Source organism: Delphinapterus leucas, chromosome 2, assembly GCF_059928025.1.
Source record: "Delphinapterus leucas isolate spDelLeu-1000000601 "Yukka" chromosome 2, BTC_Dleu_Yukka2, whole genome shotgun sequence".
In the NCBI taxonomy this organism is placed as follows: domain Eukaryota; kingdom Metazoa; phylum Chordata; class Mammalia; order Artiodactyla; family Monodontidae; genus Delphinapterus; species Delphinapterus leucas.
In genome coordinates, this window is record NC_143130.1 from 145,228,462 (window position 1) to 145,253,654 (window position 25,193).

General features: G+C 45.1%; 1 protein-coding gene across 5 annotated transcripts; it reads right to left on the minus strand.

Annotated features, from left to right (window-relative positions):
• Positions 1–488: 488 nt before the first annotated feature.
• MAX (MYC associated transcriptional regulator X) lies at positions 489–24,199 on the minus strand. 5 transcript variants are annotated; one of them, XM_022570353.2, is made up of 5 exons: positions 23,917–24,199; positions 23,161–23,187; positions 15,644–15,751; positions 3,249–3,378; positions 489–2,000 (listed from the first exon to the last, which is right to left on the minus strand). In XM_022570353.2, the coding sequence occupies exons 1-5, from the start codon at positions 23,950–23,952 to the stop codon at positions 1,813–1,815; spliced, it is 489 nt and encodes a 162-aa protein (XP_022426061.1). In that variant the 5' UTR covers positions 23,953–24,199; the 3' UTR covers positions 489–1,812. The 5 variants fall into 5 exon arrangements, with proteins under 5 accessions (XP_022426061.1, XP_022426062.1, XP_022426063.1 ...); XM_022570354.2 differs by having other exon boundaries at positions 3,249–3,372; positions 23,917–24,195; XM_022570355.2 differs by lacking the exon at positions 23,161–23,187 and having other exon boundaries at positions 23,917–24,198.
• Between the last annotated feature and the right edge of the window lie 994 nt (positions 24,200–25,193).

Genomic DNA, 25,193 nt, shown 5'->3' on the forward strand with positions numbered 1-25,193 from the left:
AAGTAGAGCTAACTGGATGCTGTTGAAGCCTCCTTGACTTCCAGCCCGTGGCAGCACTGCTGCCTCCTATTACCATGTCGGAACTCTCTAGAAGCTGAAAAGTCCTAGAGCATACCAACCACCCCTGGACTGGACGTTTCGTTACCAGGAGAAACCCAAACTCACAGCTCTGGGCTACCAATTCCCCAAGGGTCATTTATTTAGCAGGAACTGGATCCAGAAATGTTGCCCTGGGTAACCCCATCCCTGTTGGAGCCTTAAAAGCTTCTATCCAATGAGCGAAGTCACCACCACCGGGTTAGCTACCTTCCCCTGCCCAGGCTGCACTGAGCCCTTAGAGCACAAAGGGAACCACTTTGTCTTACGGTCGCTCCCAGCCTGTAGGCTCCTCTCTCAGGCTCCCACACAGGCGCAGCGGCCTCCAGGGGGTGCTTCCCTCTACCAAGATATCTTGGCCTCTGCCGGGGCAAGAAGACACCACCACCAAGAAGGATAAAATAAGTTTTTATTTATAGTCTTATAGTAAAGGGGAAGCCTTAACTTGCAAGACAATTCTTCAGCAGTATGTACAACATACTTTTTATCTCCATGGAATGGAATCAAACACGGACTGAGACTACAGAGTATACACTAGAAATCAGCAAATGCCAGGAACAGAGTAGGAAAAAGACAAAGAAATGAGGCCTAAACACACAAAACCCTTCACTGGGATCTGCGGACCGCAGCCAGAACCAGGGCTGGATCACATAATGGGAACAGGTTCCAGGACAGCTGGAAGGGGAGAGGGACGAGGGTGGGGAGGGGTCTGCACTGGGGTGTGGGTTTAGTATGAGGTGAACCGCTCTTGGTATTTACATAGAAAATCAGTTGGCTCTATTTCTTAGAAATACACACGGAAAGAAAGGAAGATTTGATCATTACTTTATGAATCTGTCGTTTTGCAATACTGACATCATCAGAAATAGGGACAATTCACTCAGATTCAAATTTCAGTAGCAGGAAATAAATATCAAAACATCATCACTGGCCCTCAATACAAAACCTCTACCCCACCCTACCCTCCCTCCTCGTCCCACCCCCTCCCACCCCCTGGTGGCTACCGCCTCACTGCTGCTGTCCCCCAACAAACCACACGAGTGTCACGCGGCCCTCCCTAAGGCTGGCTGAGAGAAGCAGGAGTGAAACAGGCCAAAGACTCTGCGCTGCAAATCTGTCCCCACTTCCTTTTATACCACAAACTTCTTCAAGGATCTCTGGTCTTTCAACAGGAGCGATAAATAGCCTTTTAGGGAAAAAAAAAAAATCCTTAAAAAGAAGGGGGAATAATTCTGATTACTCCAAACTGGTCATCTTCTTAAAGTAGAGCAGTCCACAGATTCACAAAGTCTATCAAACAGAGGTGAGGGTGGCCCGGGAGGAGAGGCCTGGGAGGGGCAGGAGTCCCCGGGGCACATGCGCCCGGCAGGGCTGGAGGAGCTGGTGGGTGGTCAGGACACCATGTGCTCAGAGGTCTGGCCGGCCGTCTGTCCTCCACAGAAAAAGCTGCCAAGTTGGGGTGTTTTGGTTTGAATATTCCTGGTGGGGACAGGGAATCCCTGAAGGGAAACGTTAAAAAAAAAAAAAAATAGTGGAAATGGGGAAGGAGAACGAGAGCTGTTGTCCAAGAGCTTCTACGTAAAAATAAAATTAAAAAAAAAAAAAGAGAAAAAAAGAGTCTCTTAAATGGTTCTGAGGGTTTTAAAGATGAACTGAAAAGAGGATAAGACGATGGAGGAGACAGACAGTTTTTATTGCTGGCCTGCCCCGTGGAGCTTAGCTGGCCTCCATCCGGAGCTTCTTCCTGCTTTGGGGCTCTTCGGGCTCCGACTCCGAGCTGGAGTCTGAGCCCCCATCGAAGGCAGAGATGGTGCTGCCCTTGGCGTTGGTGTAGAGGCTGTTGTCTGAGGAGGGGTAGTTGGTCTGCAGTTGGGCACTCGACCTCGCCTTCTCCAGTGCACGGACTGAAAGGCAACCAAGCGAGCGGGTTATAGCCTTCTGGAGACTGGGGGAGCAACCGAGTCTCAGGTCAGGGTCCAGCCTGTTCTTCCGAAGGGCTTGCTGGCCCCCGAGGCTCAGGGTGGCTCATAAGTAACTCCCTTCTGGTGTCTGTTCCACCTGCATACTTCATTTCCCTCTGCCTTTCCCAGCCAGAGCTGAGCGCTCAGTGGATGTGGCCAGCCACTCTGCAATGCCACCCAACCCTAAAGAGAAGGCTTGTGATGTCACTGTCCTGCTGTGGAAGCCCAGTACAGAGACAGGAGCACGAGCTCCCTGTGGGACCCAGCGGTGCAGTAACAGCGAAGCTGGCCTGGCAATGCCAGGCTCCACAAGGGTGTGAAGGCCACACATCAACAGGAAAGGATGACAGAAGATGTATCAGCCAAAGAAAAGTTTTGGCTTAGCTCTCATGTACAAGATCCACTTGGAAAGACAAGCTGGACACTTGGAAGCAAGTCACCAATACACACAGAATACCTGGGCTTTCCGACACACGGCCCCTACATGCAGGCTGCTCGGCCCGGTGACCAACCCGCTGCCGCCTCCCGCTGCCCAGCCCTTGTTTCAGCTCGTCTTGAGCCTGGAAGGTCAGCCCATTTATTTTAGTTTAGTTTATTTGAGGTGTTCTAACCCAGGTGGTTACTTGCATTTCCTTTTACTTGCATCTTCCATGAGGGAGGAAGAGAAGTGAATTCCCCAGGAACAAAGAACTTGATCAGCTCTCGCTTTCCCCTGTGGTTGTAGGAAAAGGCGGATGTGAGCATTGGAGAACAGCATGGGCCTGGCCCATAGGCTGCCCTGATTGGACTACCGTTGACAACGGGGAGCGCTCACTGTCCCTGAACACCTGGAGTCTCTGTGGCGCTTACACAGTACACTCCAATTCAAGGACCTCACAGCTCTTTTGAGACACCTGATGCCAGGTGTGACCCCTATGACAAGCAGAGCACCTGAGCCCCAAGAAGGGGAGAGAGAGCAGGTCAGAAAAAAGTCTCCAGTGTCTAACCCCTACACTCCACTGTCCCCTCACCGAGGGCTCAGGTCCTTCCTCAGGATGGCGCTACACTCGCTACTCAGGCCCAAGAAGCAGGGCCGCAGCTGCTTAGGAGCACATGCTCCGTAACTGGTTCTGACTCAGCAGGCCTGGGTGCGAAGCCCTGACCTGGCTGGAGCACAGCAGGGCCAGATGCCCCACAAGCTCTGCTGCTCACCTTGCTGCTCCAGAAGAGCATTCTGCCGCTTGAGGTCATCAATATCTTGCTGGTGTGTGTGGTTTTTCCTTCGCATATACTGGATATACTCTGTGGCTTTGTCTAGGATTTGGGCCCGGGATGCCTGTTGCAATATGAGAAAAAGCAAAGGGGACAAAATAAAGACCTAGTCCACGCAGTGAAGAAACCATGCCTTTCAGCAAAGACGGCATGAGGGAATGGAAGCAGGAGGGTGAGGGGGCACAAGGCTGAGGAAACAGCGTAAGTGCTATCGGGAATCTTGTTCATACCAGTCAAGGCACCAGCTGCTTTACATAGCTTACCTCACTGGCTCTCTCTGAGAGAGGTAGCTCCACCAGGAACCCAAGGCTCAGAGAAGTTTACTGGTTTATTCAGAATAAAAGAGTGTAGAGCCTGGATTCAAACGCAGGTCCAACTCACTCCTGAACTTGTACCCTGCCCACCCGCTTTGGTTCTTTAGGTTGCTTTCATGTCTTCAGCCAGGCTATTCTGAAAACATTAAAATGCTACTTAACTGAGACCTTGGGCCATTCACTCTCTGCTAGGGCCTGGCTACAGGCAGCTGGTCCAGCAAGACAAGATCAAGATCTCAGCTGGAGGTGGCTCAGGATGGGAATGGGTACAATGTTGTTCATCAAGGTCCTAGATTTCAGACAAGCTTTCAGACCGTTGTTAACTAGTTCCAACTGAGCCATGCTGCTTTGTCATGATTTCAGCCTAACTGGCTAAAGAGAATTTTGTGAAAGCTGTCAGAGCTTGATGTCAACACAGGAAGGGCATGAGATTGGGCCATTTCAGGAAGCAACCACACCTTTACCATGGCTGTGGGTAGCCTAGGCACTGCCCTGTCAGAGGAACAAGTTAATGAGCTAATAAAATGGATGTCAGGTTACTCGGCCCCTGGAGGTCAAAAGTACCTGGAAGATTCCCTCCAGGTTGCAAACATGGCCAGAGTTACTCATGGCCAGGCAGCCAACCAGCTGAACTGGTGGAATGGTACAAAGCCAAAAGAACTGAAGCTCAAGGCAGGGTAGTCTAGTAGCCGAAGTATGGTGGTGAGGCACCTCAGGCACCTGAACTGCAGCAAAGCTTCTTAAGTGGCAAAGAAAACAGCCACACTCAGGCGAGCAAAACTAAATCCACCTGTAGTATATTCTGACAATCTCAACTCACAGACTTCAGCAGGGCTGGGTATCAGAGAGGTTTGGAAGGCCTGGGTTTATTCACCAGTTCTCACAAGTACTAGAGTTTCCAGGCTTTCCTCTTATAGCATCCTTAAGGCAACTTCCTCAAAGGGAAATTGTTCATATTCAACCGTTTTTATTTGGTGCTAATTACATACAAGGCACGGAGCAGACACTGTGGGGAAACAAAATGTATTAGTCATGGCTTCTTTTGCCCAGAAGCTAACTTACTATCTAGTTGAGGAGATAAATGTATTTATATACAGACAAATCACAGGGCAGTACCAACAAGTGTAACTTGAGTAGTACAGATTAGAAAGGCCATGGGAAAGATGGCTTCTGGCTGGGGTGATCACCTTCTGAGTGCCAAGCATTAGCCTCGGCTCTGCACACACAGGCTCCTATCTGAACCAGTGAACCCTGGGTTAGACTGAGGTGGAATCTGTGGGAAAGGTTGCTCTGGGCAGGGAGAATAGCACAAGCAAGGGCATGAGGGTGGGGACAGGACCAGGCCTATTTCTTTAGTTGAGTAAGTCAGCTTATGTAGAAAAGAACGAGAGCACCTACCAACGGGGGCTTGCAACTCTGGCTACAAGGTCGCTTCAGAAACTGTTTCCCATTTCTGCCAAAGGGGACTTATTAGGGTTAATTACTAGGTGATAAAATGAAAAAAAAAAAAAAAGGTGGGCACATATTTAGAAGGGACTAATTAAAATACCCTGCCTCTCTGGACGCTAGAGATGGGATTAAAAACAAGTATTGTGGGATAGGTGGCAGAGTGGGGAGAAGAGTTTAGGAATCCAGGAGACGGGTACCTCCTAGGTCCTGTCTTTAATGGGCTCTGTGACTGCAGACACAGTATTTCTCTCCGTGGCTACTCCTTATCTGATAAGAAATTCTCTCAGATCCCACCTAGCCTTCCAAATTCTATGCACTCCATCACTGATCTAATTGTTATGCATATTTACATCCCAATCTCTCTTTATATTTGTCTATTTTTTCAACTAACTGTTGCTCCCAGAAAGCAACATTAACCCTTATTTAACTCCTCATTTGCATCTGGCACAAGGGAAAAAAGCAAAATCTCTGAACAAGAGAGCACTTGCGGACTTCCCTGGTGGCGCTTGCAAATGTTCAGAGATAATTTTTAACAAATGACCACACTGAGTAGCAGCCTGAGCGCTCCCAGTTTCTTCTTCACATATTTATACATGAAACCACGAAGTGAAAAGGGAGAAGCACAGCACAACAAACCAAAGAGAAAGATGCCACGAGAGACGGAAGTTTTTCCACCTCAAGGCAGTTTTTGGATGAAGATAAAATTCATAGATGCTCAGAAAACAGTGTCTTGGGATCAAGAGGTCTCCATAGAAGGCTAGATTGGAATAAACCCAGCACGAGGCCTCCAGAATGCTAATAAGCACCGCCCTTCCTCCACACACCCCCTTGCCTAAGTAGAAGCACCTAGGCCACTTGGGGTATCCCTGACCCTCACTTACTAAGTCCAAAAGCATGGTTCAATTAACTTTATTTTGCCCCCTCCAGGGTACTCAACAAGAAGTCCCACAAGAAAAAATTTAAAGTACGAAACACAGAATTCCCCCAAATTTACATGTGCATCTAGTCCAGTGAAGAAAAAGCAAAAGGTTGAAGGTAGAAAATGCTAGACTCAACTAAAATCCCCTCTTCCAGTTTTACAAACCATGCAAGATCATGTGACCTGCCACAGGGTTAAGGTGTGGGCAGGCCCTTTCCTTTATGAGTTTATACTGCGAACAGCAGACATGAAGCCAGCAAGAACCCTGGGCTTGATAGCCTGGACTATGGAGTGGCCCTGGGCTTTTGGTTTCTGTTTTCTAAACCGTGCCCAGTTGGCTAAGTCAGCAATCTTCGTGTGAGTGTCCCTGAGCAGATAACACTTGGTAGGTCAACATGTCCACAGATTGACTGTTGCCTTTGGGTACCCAGTAAGGATGTGAATGATTTCTTTCCTGCTAGTTTTTACAATTAGAAGGTACCAATTCTCATTCTGCCTTTCTAAGCAGAAACATATCTCTTTAATGGTTTGGACACAGGATGGCCCATGGCCAAGGGCACTGAAAAGGCATTGGGCCTTCTGGGTAGTAGTTTAGCGCACAGCGGCAATCAGGCTTCTCTTTCCCTCTGGGAGCCACGCAAAAGGACATTGGACGCCCTTGCCCAATCGCGTTCCAGAGCCTCGGCTGCACACAGCGATACAAATGATGATGATAATGGCAGCAGCTGAGTACTTACTAAAGCCAGGCACCCTCATACAATATTCTGATGTGTTATTTCCCCTATTTTATAAATGAGGAAACTGAGGCACAGAGCTGTAACTTGCCAGATATTACATAACCAGTGGGTAACAGTCAAGATTTGAACCCAGGCCTCCAGGACACCCTATTTTGGGACCACAGAGGAGGCTGTGGAACTAATGAAGAAGATCAATGGAATTTGGAGAGTCTGAGCAGGAAGAAAAGGACTATGAAAGAGTCACCCAATTTGTCTATAAGGATGTCAATGAAGAGCCTGGTGAGGGTGATTTCCTTGAAGGAGTGATTTTAGGTAAATCATCTTCACACAGGTAATGGGTGCAGGAGTGAGTTGAAGGTGAAGCAAAGATGAAGACTGGTTTTTAGAATGAGGCTGAAAAAATAAGAAATGGAAAAAAAGTAGCGTGTAATAACAGCAGCATTGAAGGAAGACTGTTTTTCTTTTTCTTTTAAAGGCAGATGAAACTCAAAGTGACCCCTAGCAGAGAAGAAGCAAATACAGAAGAAAAGCCAGAAGATGCAAGTTAGCTTGAAAGAACTGACTGAACCTGGGCCTGGGCCAGGGGAAACACTGGCCCCCCGCACTGCTCTGGCTTCATTACCTAAGAAGGGGAAACCCAAAATGGACAGCGGAGAAGACCCAGCGTGGCAGAGGGACCCAGCGGTTCCTGTGCCACCTCTCCTGCTCGTACGCAATTGCTGGCCTGTTTGCATCCCTGCCCAGAGCAGCAAGGAGATGGAGGAAAGGGCCACCCCAGCCTCCAGAGGCACCCACTTGAACAGAACTCTGTTTGGGAACAGAGTGTACTCACCTGGTGTGCTGCAGCAAGAATCAACTACCTATTTCACGCGAGGCCCCAAACCCAAGAATTTGATTCCAATTAGCACCTAAAGGTCCCAAATGATTCTTGAAGTAGTTAACACTGATATTTAGGATGACATCCAAGGTCATTAAATCCCATTTAAGGTAGTGGTTCTCAAAATTTTTCATATAGGGCAAGAGTCCCACACATTTCCGGAGCTGTAAATCTTTGTTTAGACAAAAATCCAAGTTGTTTAGAAAGCAGGTGGGGAGAGGTGAGGAAGAGAAGAGTCGTACTAGCTTGTTAACATTAGCAACACCGTTGCTCTTCCCTAGGGTCCTAATGCTGACCTGAGAAACAGTCATCTTTGCTGTATTTATCATTTTTTCCTCCTGTCAAAATCAGATCCTACCAGGCTGCCCTGGTTCTGCCAAGAACCAAAACGCCACATCCTGGGGAATGAAAAAAGAACTACTGCCTGACTCACCAGTTGACATGTTTTGTTATTTTAAAGAAAATAAAACCATTATTTTCTGAAACCTGCACAAAATTCTATGCATAGTAAGGTAAAGGGAGGCCTAGGGCAAAGCTGGTGTACATTTTCAGTTGAATAAGCCATGTTCTGGAAACAAATATCAAAGCACAATAAATTCGGGTCTGTATTAAACTAGTTCATTCCAAAATGGAACCACCATCAATGCCAACAAGGGAGGCTGGAAGGCTGTGGGCTCAGAGCCAGCACAGCCATGTGACCCCTCAAAGACTTCTTGTGCCTGGCCCTTCCAAGCCCAAAGGACCATTTTCTTGATTACTAGGGGAAGGCAAAGCTATCATGCCCCATTAAGGGCTTAAAGCTGGGAGCCAGACATTTGTTTAAGGGTCAACACAAATCATGTTTCAAACTTTGTATTCTTTTATCTTGAGCCCTTGGTAGTCTGAAATGAAGGTGTGACATTTCCCCATCAAACTCTGACCACAAGGGACGGGAGCACAGGGTTTCCTCAAAGAAGAAATACAACTAGTAAATAAACATGCGGAAAAGGATATAATCTCACAGGCAATAAACAAAATACAAAATTAATTACTACCTTTTGCCTATTAAATTAGTCACCCCCTCCAAAAAAAAAATTCCAGTGGTGGTAAAATTGCTACTCTCAAAACAATACCAAAAGACTAATCTTTAGAATTTGCTTGAGAAAGAAAGAAAAGAAAAGAAAGAAGACATGAAAACAATCCTCCTGGAAAGCATTTTGGCAACATACAGCAAAAAATCAGATGTTCTTACCACTAGACCCAGCAATCCAACTTCTGGGAATCTGTTTTATAGAAACAGCCACATGCACCAAGATGTTCATCACTACATTATTTATAAAGTTAAAAGACTGGAGGCAACCTGAATGGTTAAAAGAAACATGCCTAATGGCTAAATATGAAAACTCTATCACTTGGGGAAAGGGCACGTTATGTGAAAGCATCAAGCTATAGCCTTTACCCATGCAAAGCATGCGTATGAAGAGACCAGAGGGGATACACAGATTGATAACACCATTATTCTCTTGTCTCCTAGACTCCATCAATAAACACGTGGATTTAAGAGCAGCCTTTGCCGGGGGAGGGAAAAAAAAGGGGCGAGCTTTGTTTAACATCCACTTTAAGATGGCACCCAATTTCAGTCATGTTAAAATGGGGTGTGGGATGGGGAGAGTGCATCTTTGAACCGCACTGTCCAGCACAATAGCCACCAGCCACAGGTGGCTAATAAGTACTGAAATGTGACTAGTCTGTAATGCACTGTGGTATCCTAAATGGGCGGGAAATCCAAAAGGGAGGGGATATATGTATGTGTATGGCTGATTTGTTTTGCTGTGTGGTAGAAGCTAACACAACATTGTGAAGCAACTATACTCCAATAAAAATTAATTAAAAAAAAGAAATGTAACTAGTCTGAATTGAGATGTGCTGTAAGTATAAAACACACACTGGATTATCAAAACAGCGCAAGAAAATAATATAAAATATCCCACTAGTAATTTTTACTATACTGATTATATATGGAAGTCATACTTACTTCTGTATATTAGGTTAAATAAAATATATTATTAAAATTAATTTTACCTGCTATTTGTGGCTCACATTAAAATTCCACTGGACAGCACTTGTCTTAGAATCTTAGAATAAAGGAAAGGTTGTAGTTGTGTTAGAGGAATGGAAGTACTGTTTTTCTTCTTCCCATTTTTCCAAAGTTTCTGCAATTTTGTTAGAGAGGAAAGAAAAGAGAAATGCTGGAGGGAAGGCCCAGTAACCAATTCCTCTTCTTTCAAATCTCCAGATGGAAAAGCGGTGAGTTTCCTGACTCTCTAGTCTTCTCTATGGGAGTGAGCCCTCCCCTACTCTGTAGTGCAGAGACTTCCAGAAGGATGGACAAAGCTTCTGCCCTCAAGGAGTGCACCCTTCAGTTAGGTGATAAGAACTGTCACAGAAAAAAGGAAGACACAGGAGAGGCCCCATAAAGCGCCAGTGGGGTGTCAGGGAGAGTGATAATCCAGTGTTCTCAGGGTGCTGAGGCATTTGATACAGCCCTTGAAAATGGGCAGGTGGAGACTGACTGGCAGGGGAGGCCTCATTGGGGAGAAACACAGGAAGGCACATGGGCAGGAAACATGGGGAGCTGGGGAGCCCTTGTAAGTGGGTCTCTTCATTGTGAAACCCCAATGTCATCTGGGTGGTGAAGCTGGAGTTGAGACCTTGGTGGAAGGAAAGAACTAAGATAAACCTGAAGATGACATTCCTGGGGAAACAGAAGAGGGTGTACACTGCTTCACAATAAGGGAAGGAGCAGAAAAAGCAGGAGGACAAGTTGGGTACCTTATTCAGAGAACATGGAATGCCAGTCCTTACCTTGATGGGCACTGAAAAGCCCTTGGAGGCTCTGGCAGTGCAAAAATACAGTTAAACAAAGAATTCAATGAATCAGTACATTTACAGTTGCTGAGCCTGGAGCTTAAGGGAGACCTGGACAACTATGGACAACAACTTAAGATGTAGAAAATTTAAGAATAAAAGAACTGCCCAAGTTGGAGTCTGGTCAGGTAATAACCCTGTTGAGTAATAAGGTGAAATGGGTAGGGCTGTAGTTTGCATTTCACTTAAAAGACAACCCCCTTAGCAGCCCAGATATGATGCAGAAACACTGCTGCTGAATGAACTGCCTGCCTTAAAAGGGTGTCCACTAGAGTGAGCTCCTCCCAGTGTAACAAGGCCAGGTGGAGAGAGGGCTTCCTTCCTTCAGTCAATCAACATTCGCTCTGCTCCCTACTGTGTGCCAGGCACCAAGGGAAGAAATATGACCAAAGATATTCTCCCTGCCTTCAGTACTTACTACAGTGTAGTATGGGAGACGGGTAGACAGTCATCAAGTAACCACACAAATATGTATATAGTTACACCTGGAATAAGCCCGGGTCACAGTGCTGAGTGAGTTTAACAGGGAGACTGACCTTCAGCAGTAAGAACTACTATGTTCCCTGGTATAAGGGGCTATTTGGTTTCAACATCTACCTGTTAAGGACACTGGGCTTTAATGAAGATGAAACAAATTAGCTCAGTGTTTTAACCTCTTACTTGATGCTCAGCATGTTATCTTATTGTTAATTGTTAGGTATAATCCTCTCCCCCAACAAGAGAGCAAGATCCTCAAGAGTAGACACCATGCATTAAACCTCTTAAATCTCTGCGGGGCTCACATATAAAAACGTGAGCACAACCATGTGGGCTGTGGCGGTTTTCGTCAAAGAGCTGAGCAAGCCCACCGTTTCCTCTGGCACTCTCACTCCTCAGCTCCTTTCTGGGAACCTACCACGAGCCGGAGTCTGTGACAGCAGCCGGCAGAGGCAGTGCCTTCATAGTCTCACCTAAAACAAAGGGACTGACTCACTGACTATAAGAACTCTTACTTGCTGACTAGAAGAAACACTTTTCTTCTTTATTTTCATCTTAGGTTATAATCTCTTTTTAACATAACATAGCTCTATCAAGAAAGGAGAAATTCAGAGCACAACTGCCTGAGAGAGCAATTAAGTATGATAAATAAGCATTTAGGAAGAGACCTAGAAGATGAAAAATTACTATACACCACTGTTCAGCTACATATGGCACTACTGAAACAGAACCTTCTTTCACTAAAGTCAGCCATGCTAAGGAGACACTGTGATTGGATACAGTCACTCTGGTGCAGGTGCTGGGGCTAACTCACCAGGGGTGGGCACAGAATTACAGCCCCACGCAAAGGCAGACTGATGGGCTCGCCACCACGTTTGCCCCCCACATAACAGCGTGAGCTCAGTGCCAGCAAGCCACTGGGCAACACTCCCTAGCACCCAACCAAGGACCCTCAAAACAAGGAATAATTCTGTTCAAGAACACTAATGTCTTCCTTTGAAAAGTGGGACCACAGACGTTCCTGCCCTTGCTCCCTTACTCTGATTGACTGGCTGATGGTTCTAACGCCATTCCATCTTTCCTGTGGGCTCCATGTCCAGCTGAAAAACTATGGGAAACAAAAGGCTCAGGCAACAAGAGTTCAAGAGTCTACTTGTGAACAATGTGACCTATGGCAAAACCCAGCTGGACTGCCACCTATAATGATCTATTTCTCAGAACAGCTACATGGACTCAGACAAATTTATAAACTTTCAGTGACCCTTAACTCTGCACTTTGGTGTTGTCTACATATGCTACTTCAGGGGACAATATTTTAGTAGCAACCCTAGTATGACATACTGCCAAGATTACTGACCCTATCCAGGGGAAGCTCCCAATATAAAGACAAGATATAAGAATTGAAGCAAGATTTCTTTAAAATATCCTTAAATTGTTTACCCCTATGGTGTGGTAGAAAGATTGAACTTGGCAACCAGCAGTCCTGAGTTCTAGTCCCTGTCCAGCTATAGACTGATCTTGAGCCTGTTTCCTCATCTCTGATACATTAAGGATGGCAGGAGCCCTAGCAGTAGTAATTGTCCAATTATAATAGTGTAGTACTCACCTCAGAGAACTGGTGTGCAGATTTCATTTTACATTGCAATACAGATATTAGTTAATACTGAATTTTTTACTTAAGCAAAAGGTGACCATTTTATAGTAGAAATATAGGGAACAAAGGATATATAGAGTTTGAGTCTCACGTTTAAAGGGGTTTTTTTTGTTGTTGTTGTTTTAGTACAAGTACCCCCCATTCTCGGTTAGGATCCAATTCAATCAGTATTAGTTTCTCTTTAAAAAACAAAAGGCTTATTAGAACACATAGGACAGATAATCCAAATACTAAGTGAGAAGTCACCTGGAACATAAAGGTGAACAAGTCAAAGGAGACTGGGGGCCTTTGCTTCAAGAAACTGATCTAAGCACCCCCAAAACTCACAGGGCAAAATGATCATTTCATGATTATTTACATAATGTCAGAACCTTAATTACTGCAATCCAAATCAAGAATTACTCAATTCCCTTTGGTTCAAATACCACTTTAAAAAAAACTGCAACATTTAGGGAGAACTAGGAAGTCTGAGAGACCAAAGTATTCTGTTAGACTCACTGCAGCATCTGTGAAACAGTGTTGGCAGGGAAGGAAAATAATGAAGATTGTGGAACTTAGTGGGAACGGGTTGGGGTTCAACCAGAGCTAACAGCCACTTACTTCCTTTATTCATGCTCAACATGAACATTTGCACTGGAACACACAAAAGCATTCTGAAATCAGAAAGGCACCTGGTTAACTTCCACTGGGGCTTTGATCAGCTAGAAGAAACCTGGCCCCTCGACCACTCCTTTCCCCTAGTCGTGCTACTTCTCTGACCTCATCTCCTGCTATGGTCCCTTCACTCACTCTGCTCCAGCCACTCTGGCCTCTGTCTCCTTGACAGGCCCAGGAATGCTCCCAGGTTCCTGCCCCTGGACTATTCCACTCGCCTTCCCTGGCCTGGAATGCTAATCACCAGATAGATGCATGGTTCTTTCCTTCACTTCCTTCAAGTCTTTGCTCAGATGTTGCCTTGCCAGTGTGTTTTTTTGTCTGCCCTAATGAAAACTGCAACCCTTCCTTCCCTGTTTTTCTCCATAGCACTTATCTGACATACTATATATATATTTAATTATTAGTTCATTTTCTATCTTTTCCTCACCACACTAAGAGCTTCTGCTTTTGTCTACTTTGTTCACTGCCGTATTCCTAATATCTAGGACAATGACTGGTATGTAGCAGACCCCCAGTATCTGCTGAATGGAGTAAGTGAACAAACGAATAGGCCACAAAGAATGACAACTGTCTGGTTTGTAAGGTTACCAAATTCAAACTGTCATCTTCCTTGAAGAAAGGAGACAACAGGATTTAGGGTAATGTGATTTTAAGGACTTAAGGAAGAATGTTATGACAATGTAAAATAGACTGGATAAAGAAAAAGGTATAGTTGAGCTCTTAAGACTGACCTCTCCCAAAGTGTTCTTGAACTTAAGAAAGCCTAAGAATCACCTGACTGCAGGTTATAAATACAGATCTCTAGGTCTGCCTCCAGAAAGACAGATTCAGTAGTGATTCTGATGGGGGTGATCCACAGGCCATTTCTTGGGATACGCTGCCCCGGCGCCACTCCTGATTAGATGTGAGACTTAGAAAAAGGTAGCTCTTGTCCATTTACTTCACCAAAGCCATTTTAATTGATACCATGGCATATGAATAAGCACCTACTGTCAATAGTTCAGACAAACACAAGAGATAACCCTTTGTACATGTGTACTCTGACTAAAAGTGTGAGCCTCTCCCCCCATCATAAAGATTTCCTGTGGTGCTTAACAGTGCTGTACCCAGGAATGTTGTTATTCCAGGTAAGCACGTTGGTCCAAGGCCATTAAGCCAAGTGCACACTAAGTAGGCCTAACCTAGGGCAAATTCTGGTTTTGCAATGCTAGGTATTTACATGGCCTATTTTATGTTTTGCATAAAGGTCAGACCTACCCCATCCTTTATAGCCACACAGCCACACCTTAGATAACATATAAAGCAAGTGGCTTACCAGACTGGCAGTATAAATAAAATGAAACCATAATGGTCCCAAGTTTAATTCTGGATAACCAAACAAAACCAGGACTCCTACCACAGAGCTAAATCTGGAAAGCCATTCAAAGCCCACCTGAAAGCAACAATTTTTCTTAAAACGGTTGCTTTTTTTTTCGGTTGCTTCTTTAACACTGCATTATTGAACCGAAAACCAAAAACACACAGGTCTTCTTCCAAGTTTTCCACTTATACACTGAATAGCTGCAGAGAGCAGCCAGTTATATTGTGTGTCAAGGATGGAACGAACTGTGCAAACACACATTTTCTCCAAATTCCAAGGAGTGACCCTAACCCACAGACTTTTTACTCAAAGCTTCGGACTTTGTTTTGCAAATGTAGAAACAGCTGGTGCCTACCTCTCCAGGGAAAACAGTTTCTGGAAGGCCACCAGTGGGGTAGGGGGATGGTGGAAGAAGAGTAGTTATTTTTTCTTCCATTTCGTATGAACACGTCTCTTTACTCAAGTCCCACATTAAAAATGCTGTTTATATGCCTTTGAAATAGTAACTGTTGGACTGGGAGATCACTGGTGTCCAGACTGGTTCACATACATTCCTGGGAAGTTTCATTTAAAATAAGTACTCACTTCGAACCATATAAAAAGAATTCTCATGGAGGTCCAGAGAATCACTGACCTCTGGAATCCTTAGCATTATCCCAAACTACTACAGGCTACTCTCTATATTACACTGTATAGTTATAATTTCTTGAATGAGTAATTTATTATACATAATACTAATTTTAAAAGAGAGCTCCTACTGATGTCTTAACAAGCAGCTCCATTACATCTGAGATCATTTGCTAAGGATGAACTACAGTAGGTAAGGTGTGTGATGACTCTCTGAAGAATCAAAGATTAAGGAAACCATGTCACCCAAATATCGCTGACTCCATTTCTTTCCAGAAAGGTGAATGCCCTGCTAAGCCCCACAGTGAGTTCCAAGTCAGTGGTGGCTAAGCTAATCAGCTTTCTCAATAAACTCACCTTCTCTCCTTGGAGTGATGGGACCGAGTCCCGCAAACTGTGAAAGCTGTCTTTGATGTGGTCCCTACGTTTTCGTTCCAGTGCATTATGATGAGCCCGTTTGTCAGCCTGGAAGAATGGGAGAAAGAGCACATTAGTGATGTCAGTCCTTCTGCTTGGTACAGGTGAGTGGGTACAGCCTGGAAGTATATGCTGTCAGCGCTGTCCCAGGTGACTGGACTGGGAAGGATTTGTCGAGGTGGGCAGTTAGGAGTCTCCAGAATTAGGCTCTGCTAAAGGGGGAGAAAGGGGTGAGCAAGGCTTTCGACAGGAACATCCAAAGTAGCTCGATGCATCCAGTTCATGCATAAGTAAAATAAAAGTTATTCATGGGGACAAGGTGTGGCTCTCCTGCAGCATCAGTTTTCTCCCACAACTTACTTATGTGACACAACAGCCGCCAGTCCATGGCTGGGAGGTGACCAGGGAAAAGCTGCAGTGGGCCCCTTCATAAGATGTGATCACCCCCACTGTAAGAGATTCCCCACGGTGGGTACCCAGGAAAGGAGTCAGGTCACTGGTGCACTGTTTCTTTCCATATGAAACCATCACCATGAGTCTGCTCTGGTCTCCAGCTCGCTAAGAGGTACCAGTTTTAAGACCTTCTTGCCAAATCATACAATAGAAACTAAAACCTCTAGAAAACCCAGATGCATGAATCTGTGATCATTATGACAGAGCTGATATAGACGCCAACTGCATTCTGAGCTCCTACTTTTTAAAGTGCATTTAAGGTGATATTCAGCCAAGGGCTTCCCTCACACAGGCTGCCAGAAAGGCGGTTCTCAGACAGTAAACCTCTGACACTCACATATTCTCAATACACCTCCTCAGGCACCTGTGGCACGTCATGCTTATTTGGCGGTATCTAAATACCCACAGACCAAACTCCTTATCCTGTCCTGCTTAGAATCACAAAGAACAATCAGCTGGAGAGGGACAGAGATGCCAAGTAATCAGTGGCAAAATACACTGGCTTCAGGTGGAAGTGACAGTGCTGGAGAACACTGCAAGAGAGCTTTGGCAGGTCCCTATTAAAGGGGCGGTCCCTCCAATGAAGCACAAACGCTCACTTAACCTAAAGCAAGAACTTCACATCTGCACTCCGGGAATTATGGGAAATACTATACTCTGAGAATTTACCCCCAATACACAAGGTTGCACTGGGCTAACCTAAAGAGGAAGTCTACAGAGGAAGTTCAGGTAGCTTTAATCTACCCAGACACAGCACCAGGAATTTTAAAAATGAAGCAACAGGAGTAAATAACTTGGCTTAGCACAAGAATGCCTCAAATGAATCTTTATACTAGACAAGATGTTCGGACAAAAGTCTATAGAGACAAGAGTTATAGGAATGAAAGGACTTGAAATTCTAGTATCTAATCCTAAAACTCTGAGTCATTACAGAGGAAGAGGCTGTGAGCAGCTGTGGTAATTTTAGTCACTTCCTGGTCTCTCGAGCACAACACCTCACCTATAACTCTGCTGAACTGGAAACATGGTTCCCATCACAGCCATGATTCTCCATGGCATAGCACTCATTTTCAGGGCAGATGCCTGGAACACTTCTAAAGCTCTCCTAATCTTACGCCTGGATTCTCTGTAAAAATGTGTGTCTGCCGAACTCCAGGGATATGTGGAATTTACAGGGAAACTGAGGGAATGATCAGATAACCTGAGGCTAGAGGAAGGTATCATACAGCATTAGAGCAGGAAAAGTGCAGGTTCCTTCTATCAGCAGTATGAAGAGCCTGAAAGAATTAAACGTATTTAAGTACCTAGTCCTTTTCTAACTTACCATTCCCTCTAGTCATCTGTTGATACATAGGTAAGTTGGCTGGGTCTCAGACTAAAGACTTAGAGGGCTGAGAGATGGCATTTGGCACATGTCTGTCTCTCCTGTGTTTGCTACACACTCCCTAGGATGGTTTATTTACGTGCAAAATAATCGCCCAGCTTTGGTATCCAGCAGCAGCCCAAGATACTCCTGTCTACTAAATCACCCTGATTCCTGGCCCTCCTCCCAGCTTAAGAGCTGTGCACAGAAGCAGTGACACCAGTTACCCACAATCCCTCTTGTTGATACAAATAAAATTCTAATTGTCTGTTTTCTTTCTGGGAGAGCCCTGCAAATCTCAAATGGCTAGAATCAAGTTGGACTTGGTTTCACTCACGCCTGCACTAGAAGGGTGGAGCTAAGTATAATCTAACACCAAAATCATCCCCACAATGCACTACCCCCTTCCCATTCACTGAGCCCTGAAAGGACTCAAATGGACAAGTCTTCGGTTAGAGGATTGTAAGTGAACTTGGCTGTGGACCATCAGCAGAAATCTTGGCTTCTCATCTGGGAAGCCAGCCAAGTTTGAGAAGTTGGCTCAACAAGGAAAGGCAGCAGTCCACTGCCTGGTAGAAAGCCTGGGCTGGGGACTGTTGTTCTCAAAGCAGTGGATGGAATTTCTGTGGTGGTTCCAGGCCCAATTTAACCAGCAGAAGAGTGGAATCTTAGACCATTCCCTGCTGCCATGTCCATCCCCAAGCTGCTGCACTTAACCAGAGTCCATTTTAAAGCTCTCAGAGACAATGGCAATGATGCATTTTTCTTCTTCTCCAGCCTCATTTGAAAGAGCAAGTTAAAAACATGCAGAACTAACATGCCTAATTCCAGGCAACTCTGAACTAAATAATACCTCTAGTGGCTTGAAAGACCTTTACACGTATGAAAAACCTTTACACAAGACTGAGAATTCTGTTTGGGAAACATTTCCAAACGTCCAGCCGGATGAATTCCCTTCCCCCGCAACTCATCCAAATGGAGGGCCAGTTGCCAGGCTTATCACTGCTTTGTTAACTATCTTTGCTTGCTGGCAACCCTTTCTGAAAGGGACAAGATTTGAAGACTCCCAGTGTAAGGCACCTGAGATCCTCCCACAAACTCAAAACTAGTTAAAAAAAAAAAAAAAAAAAAACAGGTGGGGAAGGGCCAAACAATTGTTGTGTCTTGAACAAATAAACCTCAACTCAGATGAGTCAGCTTTCTCTCAGCTATACTGAGAAAGATGTTTGATAATGAAAAACGGGTGATACCAAACAAATTCTAGGAGACAACAGAAACATTCTTGGGCTGAACAGCAGGCCCACAAATACCTCCCCTATACATCCTACAGGAGCAGTGGCTGGATGCTGTCACTCCTGAAGTACGCTGGATTTGCAGTTTCCAGCAGACAACCCTTCCTTCAGGGCATCCTAGGCTAACAGAAATACTAAAGAGCCGTGTGATCTTAAGAGTGGCCCACAGATGCTCAACAGGAACTCCGACACCAAATCGATTCCAGCTTTGACATCTCTGCCAAGGTTTTTATTCAGCCTCTCAGTATTATTTCCACCAAACTTTCCATACTGGCAGCCAGAATAAAAATCTTCACCTACAATTTGTCCATCTCTGACACTAACAAGCACATGTTATCTTAAGTGTTGTTAAATGTTGAAGGCAAATGTTATTTTATTAGCCAAGAAGATGCTAAACTGGCAGTAGGTCATTCAAGCTAAGGAGGGCTGTTCAAAACTGAAGAAATCTCTTTAAATTATTTCCTTCCAACTTACTGCATAGAGAATACATCTTCCTTAAAGGCATTACATCCGTCAGCAGCATTACTTCCTGCAAGTTCTAGGTAGGCAAATCACAAGGGGAAATGAATGATCCATTATTCAAGTATGACCAAGGTTCTCCAGAGCAATGCCCTCTCTTGCAGGTCACGGGACACCTAACCCCATCTATAAGGGGAATCTTCTCAATTCCAATATAGAAAATTCCCACCATATATGGAATTAGAGTTGCCCAGTAAACATTTACTGCCTTTAAGAAATTTAAAGGCTATATTTTAGAAAGAAGATAGTGTTGCTTACGATTACTTAATAAGCTACTCTTATTAAACACTAACACTGGAAATACACAGGCTCAAAATTCTCATCAGAAAAGATCTATTTACTACTTCTGATGGGAAGCAAATAGGATAAATAAAACTGAATTTCTAAGCAACTTAATTCACTTTAATCAACATGAAAATTGCAACATGAAATTATGGGCAGCTAGAATGAGAAATTCACAAAAGTCCTTAATAGGAGATATAAATTGCAACTTCCCAACACCTCTCCTGTTTGAAGCCGACTGCCTGGTATACATTTTGAAAGTCCAATACATACATGTGTTTTCCAGGCTATTCAAAAGAATCACTTGGTGCCTAAAAAAACTTGGGATTTCTATCATCCAAATATGCCATCATACTATACCCATTTTCCTTGATCAACTATTTTACCATTACTGGAATCTTGAAAAAAGACTTTTAAATGTAAGAACACCCTTCAACAGGTATTTTTAGGAACCAAACCTGGCATCCACATTACTGTCTACTCTACTGTCTACTCTAAGCAGACACAAAGTACATGTATCATGTAGCACTTCTGCCACGCAACTAATCCCGGGAAAAAGACAGTAGTTTCCTGAGTAAATTCCCATCTCAAAGGTGACCAAGCTCATTCCCTTCTGAATACATTGCAATTTCTAAAGAAACAAAGAGCTCTGAGAAGTTAGAAATATTTCATACCAGAAAGGTCCAGAAACAGAATTGTACAAATCTGTTTCTAACCCCCCCCCGCCAAAGATATACTGTAACTGAAACACGTGCAGCTGTCATGAAGGATAAGCTGAAAAAGGTCTTAGGCTTCCGACTAACACACTAACCCTACGTTTCTTGTATACGTTCATTCTTTAAAAAAATAAAATAAAATCTCAAGCAGAAATAAAACGAAGATCACCTTGCATGAAATATACCTGCCCCAGAAACTGTCTTTGAAATGCAACTTTTTCCCTTCAAAAAAATAATAAAAATAAAATATCAGTGGGATTCTGAGACATATTGAATTTAATAATATAAATTATTGTTTGGGATTACTTCCTTTAACAAAGCTTACTGGTCACCGGAGAAGTTGTTTTCTGTTCACACTGAGGCAACAGAAAAAAATACTCGTCAAATCAGTTTCACTTTCTGTTACTGTTAGCCTCACTTCCTAACTCTGTTATTGCTGAGTATCCTACATTTCTTATGTAGTAAGGCTGTAGCTATTGTAGTGACATTATAAAACATGAATGAATACCTCTTTTTATATTAGGACCCACAGGACCGTTTCAAAATAACTTTTTAAAAGTTCTTTTGCAGTTCTAAATATTTGGTTGTTCACAGTCCACACCCTTTTCTGAACGAAGGCAAAGCTTAAGAACAGTTTCCCCCAAATTAAAAAATATATATATTTATCTATACTAAATGTCAGGAAATAAACATAGTCACACAGAAAAAAAAATCCTTTTTACCCTACGTGTTCACAATAATTGCTTGATATGCTATGAAATTTGTCTATTGCTTCTTCTCTCTATGCCATTGTGATTATCTTGTAACAGATAATATTTAAATGTCTCAGCAAGTAGATGTGTCAAATTAAAAACAAAGGGTCAGAACCACTCCCTGTGCCCACCCTCCAAAATCAAAGGGAAAAATCCTAAGTACCTTAACAGCGAACTGAAAGCCTCCAGACCAGACAATGAGATGAGCACTCTAGGAGAGTGGGGACATTTTCATAATTTAATAAAACGATTTACATCAACAGCCACGTGGACGAGCATTCTGAAAAGCAGAAAGCGCTCAAGAACTGGAAGCCAAAATTTCACAAAGAAAATCCTTATCTCACTGGAAAGCCAATATAATTCCAATTTAAATAATGATTCTTCAAAGGAAGCCTAAACAATCCCTACCCTCCAATCCTGATCAAGCCCTAGGGCAGATTTTACAACCAGAGACTTGGAGGAAAAAAATGTTTTAAATAGACTGTGTTCCAAACATGAAATTCCATGTTTACATTATTAAGGATAATAGTAACTGAAAAAAAGGAATTTAATTTTCAAACGTATGTATAAACATTAAGTATCTGACAATACTTCAAATATTCAAAGTATTGTCTTCAAATACTTCAAGGAAAAATAAAACAAAACAAATTCTTTTTTAGTGACTAGTACCCAGGGATAATTTTAAAACCCCTGGAACAACTGCATTCTTGGGTTTTATGGAAATATCAGCTTTCCATAAGTAAAGTTTTTCTAAATGCCTAATTCCTTCGACAACCTTAGAATCTGTGCTCTAATGAAAAGCAGGTACAATTAAGAGAGCTTGCTTTTATCCTGTGATAATAAAATTATTAGACCAGAGGTCTCAAAGTGGCATCTGGCAAATTGTAACAAGCCCCTAAACAACTTGATTGTCTCATACATTATTTTAAAAATCAGAAAAATAACATCAAAGTCTGGATTTGTAATCTTTCTTTTAAAATAGGAAGATAAGACAACACTAAGCCCTCATTCCCACATAACAGCAACCCACTGGACTTTAGTGACTGCCTTTTCAGAAGAGGCATGTGCTCTCTAGTACCCCAGTCCTCACCTCTGCTCTCTATTCCTGACTATCTCACTGCCTGGGCCCCCCTAGAGACATCTAAATTTTGGACCCTCATTCTCTACACTTCCTACTGCTCCCATCTGTCAAATGTTAGATGCTATGGTTTACTCATTTCTCTTCTCCTCTGATTCTGATTTATTTTGTCTCTATTCCTTTTTCTCCCTCTAATCTATTCATGGAACACCCATAGTACTATCTCAGACTCCAAGGACATGAGATTTGTGTCTATCTTAATCCACAGAACCATCCACTGAGAACATTAATATCCAAACTCTGAGAAATTATTGACAACACCTTATGGTCTCAACCATCACCTCTTAACAAACCTCTCTCTACAGTGCCACTTTTCTTCAACAGTTCTTTTTGTCTTTATACTGCTCCTTCAACTCAAATATAGTCAGACCACAATAAGCAGCTGAATGTGACACGTTCACATTCAACCTTTGGCCCCTCTACATTTCCAATTTCTGCATTAGAATAATACCAGGTTGTGCTAGATTCCATAGGTCTACAGCAGTCACGTGACTTTTGGTTAAAGGTGATTACTGCATGTGCCTTCAACTTCACACAACTATGCAGATACGGTTTAGAACCTACTTGTTCCTAAGTAAATCTGGCCACTTTTCCCTGATAAAATACTACAATTTACTTCAACATGATGTGTTTCTCATTTCCCACTTCTATAGTGACAGCTAGAGCCCCCAGCGGAAACCTACAGAAGGATTCATTTCCTTGCATACAAATTCTCACTCACCTACAGTCACTGAACCTCACCACCTGAGAACCTAGAATTACGAGGTTCGCAAGCCCGCCGCCCCCACCTAGAACCCCAGAACAAGGCCCCACCTCACCTTAGCGATTAACAGGAGAGTTTACTACAATATTAAAAGTAATAGAACGATCTCTTTTTCTCTGACCCCAAAAAGGACTAGAATTGAACGGAAATGAAAATGAAACGGAGAGTAGGAGACGTACCGCTGATTGAAACCTCGGTTGCTCTTCCTGGAATAAGAGAGAAAAAAAAATAGAAAATATAGAAGTTATTTTTACACTTCACATTCAATAATAAGAAAGAAAATGCCGGCGGCAGAGGAAGCGGCGGGTGGGGAGTCAGCCCTACCCCCCCTCCCCATCCCACGCCCCCATCCCCCCTAGCGGGATCCGGTAGCGGGGCAGGGGGGTCCCGAGCGCCGCCCCTCCTTCCGGCATCCGACCCGGGACAGAGAGAGGGGGTCCAGAGCACTGCCTCCTCTCCTCGCACCCAGCTCAGGGCGTCTGGGCACTCCCAAGCCCTCTCCGCCCTCCTTCACCAGCCAGGATCCGCCGCGGGTCACGGGAGGAGGGGGTCGCGGGCCGAGGGAGCAGGTCCTAAGCGCGGTGCCCTTCCCCAGGATCCGGACAATGGGATCCCGGGCGCACCCCGTCCCTGTCCCCCGGATCCTGAACTGGATAGGATGGGAACGGGAGGCCGCAGCACCTTCCTCCACCGGGGGAGGTGGGGGTCCCAGAGGCCGCGTGTCTCCTCCCCACCTCCAGTCCCAGAAGGCCGCTCCGGCCAAGAGCCCGGAGGAGAGCGAGCCGGGAGCGCGACGGAGACGGTCCCGGCCCAGGGTGAGGAAGGGGAAGGAGGCGGCGGCTGCCCGGCCCCCTACCGCCGTCGCCCTGCTGAGAACCCCGGCCGCTGTCCCCGCCTGACAACCCGCAAGGGAAGGAAGAAGCCCCAGGACTCACGTCGCTCTCCACCTCGATGTCATCGTTATCGCTCATTTCCTACGGCCCAGGGAGCGGCCACTGCAGCGGCGGCGGGGAAGGGGGAGGGGTGGAGGGGAGGGGGAAGTCACCGACAACAACAAGCCGAGTCCCCCCACACACACACTCACTCACTCGCTCTCTCACTCACTCACACACTCACACACGCACGCACACACACACACACACACAACACGGGCGAGAACCACCTCCTCACTGCAGCACCGGATCAACGGCGGCACGCACGCCCGGTCGGCCCCCTCCCACGTGACCAGGCTCGTCACGCTGGGGCCGCCGAGACTTGTAGTTCTTGTCCCTTTGACTGACAGCCCAGTTAGCTCCAGAAAAACTACAAATCCCATAAGGAACTGTAAACAGTCGTCGCCAGCCCGGCTTGTTGACGGAGCCCAGAGCGCCTGCGTGCCCCGTGGAGGGGGGGCGGAGAGAGAAGCGGCGCGGTGCCTGCTGGGAGTCGTAGTCCGCAGACCGCGAGTTGTCAGGAGATTTTCCTCCCGAGGCAGCAGAGGTGGCTGCTGGGAAGACAGGACACGTGGAGGGAGCTGGGGCTCCTGGAGCCGGGCACAGGCTGAGCGCCGGGCGCCGGGCCCAGGGGACAGGGTGGAAGCTCTGGAGGAGTAGCCGCCTGCCTAAATAACGCTGCTTCTCCTTGGTGCGACTGGTTTTACTCTGTCTTCTAGATGTGTGAGTCGGTCTGCCTTGCGCCCTGGGGCGTAACGCCCCTGCTGGGGGGATGCTGCTGCGGCGAACTTGGGGGCGCGGCTCCGGACGCCCACGCGGACCTCTGGGATCTGGCTATGGGGAGGTGTCAATAGTAGGTGTTAAATGGTATTACAGGATAGGCAAGATGACCGGCCTCGCTGAGGGATCACTCCCAGCCACGAGAATCGTGTCTTCATTCATCCGGGAGTGACCATCTTGTTACTCACGTGAGGGTCGTCCATTCACAGACAACCGCCCCTCAACAATCGTTTACGTGGAAATAAAAGCTCCTTCTGAATTTGTTGTAGTCTAAGCAGTTTGAGGAGTGCCCCAGTTCAGAGTACCATAATTAAGAATTGTGAAAAGTATCAAAATGGAAAACTGTTGCAGCTCCCTATCCAGTTAAAATCTTATTGAAGTACTGTGGCACGAGGTGTGATCGTATCCATTTCACTAATATATATTGAACGTCCAACATGTGCCAGCACGGGAATGCCATAATACCTAAGACTGGAACGGACCCTGTCTTCATGAAGCTC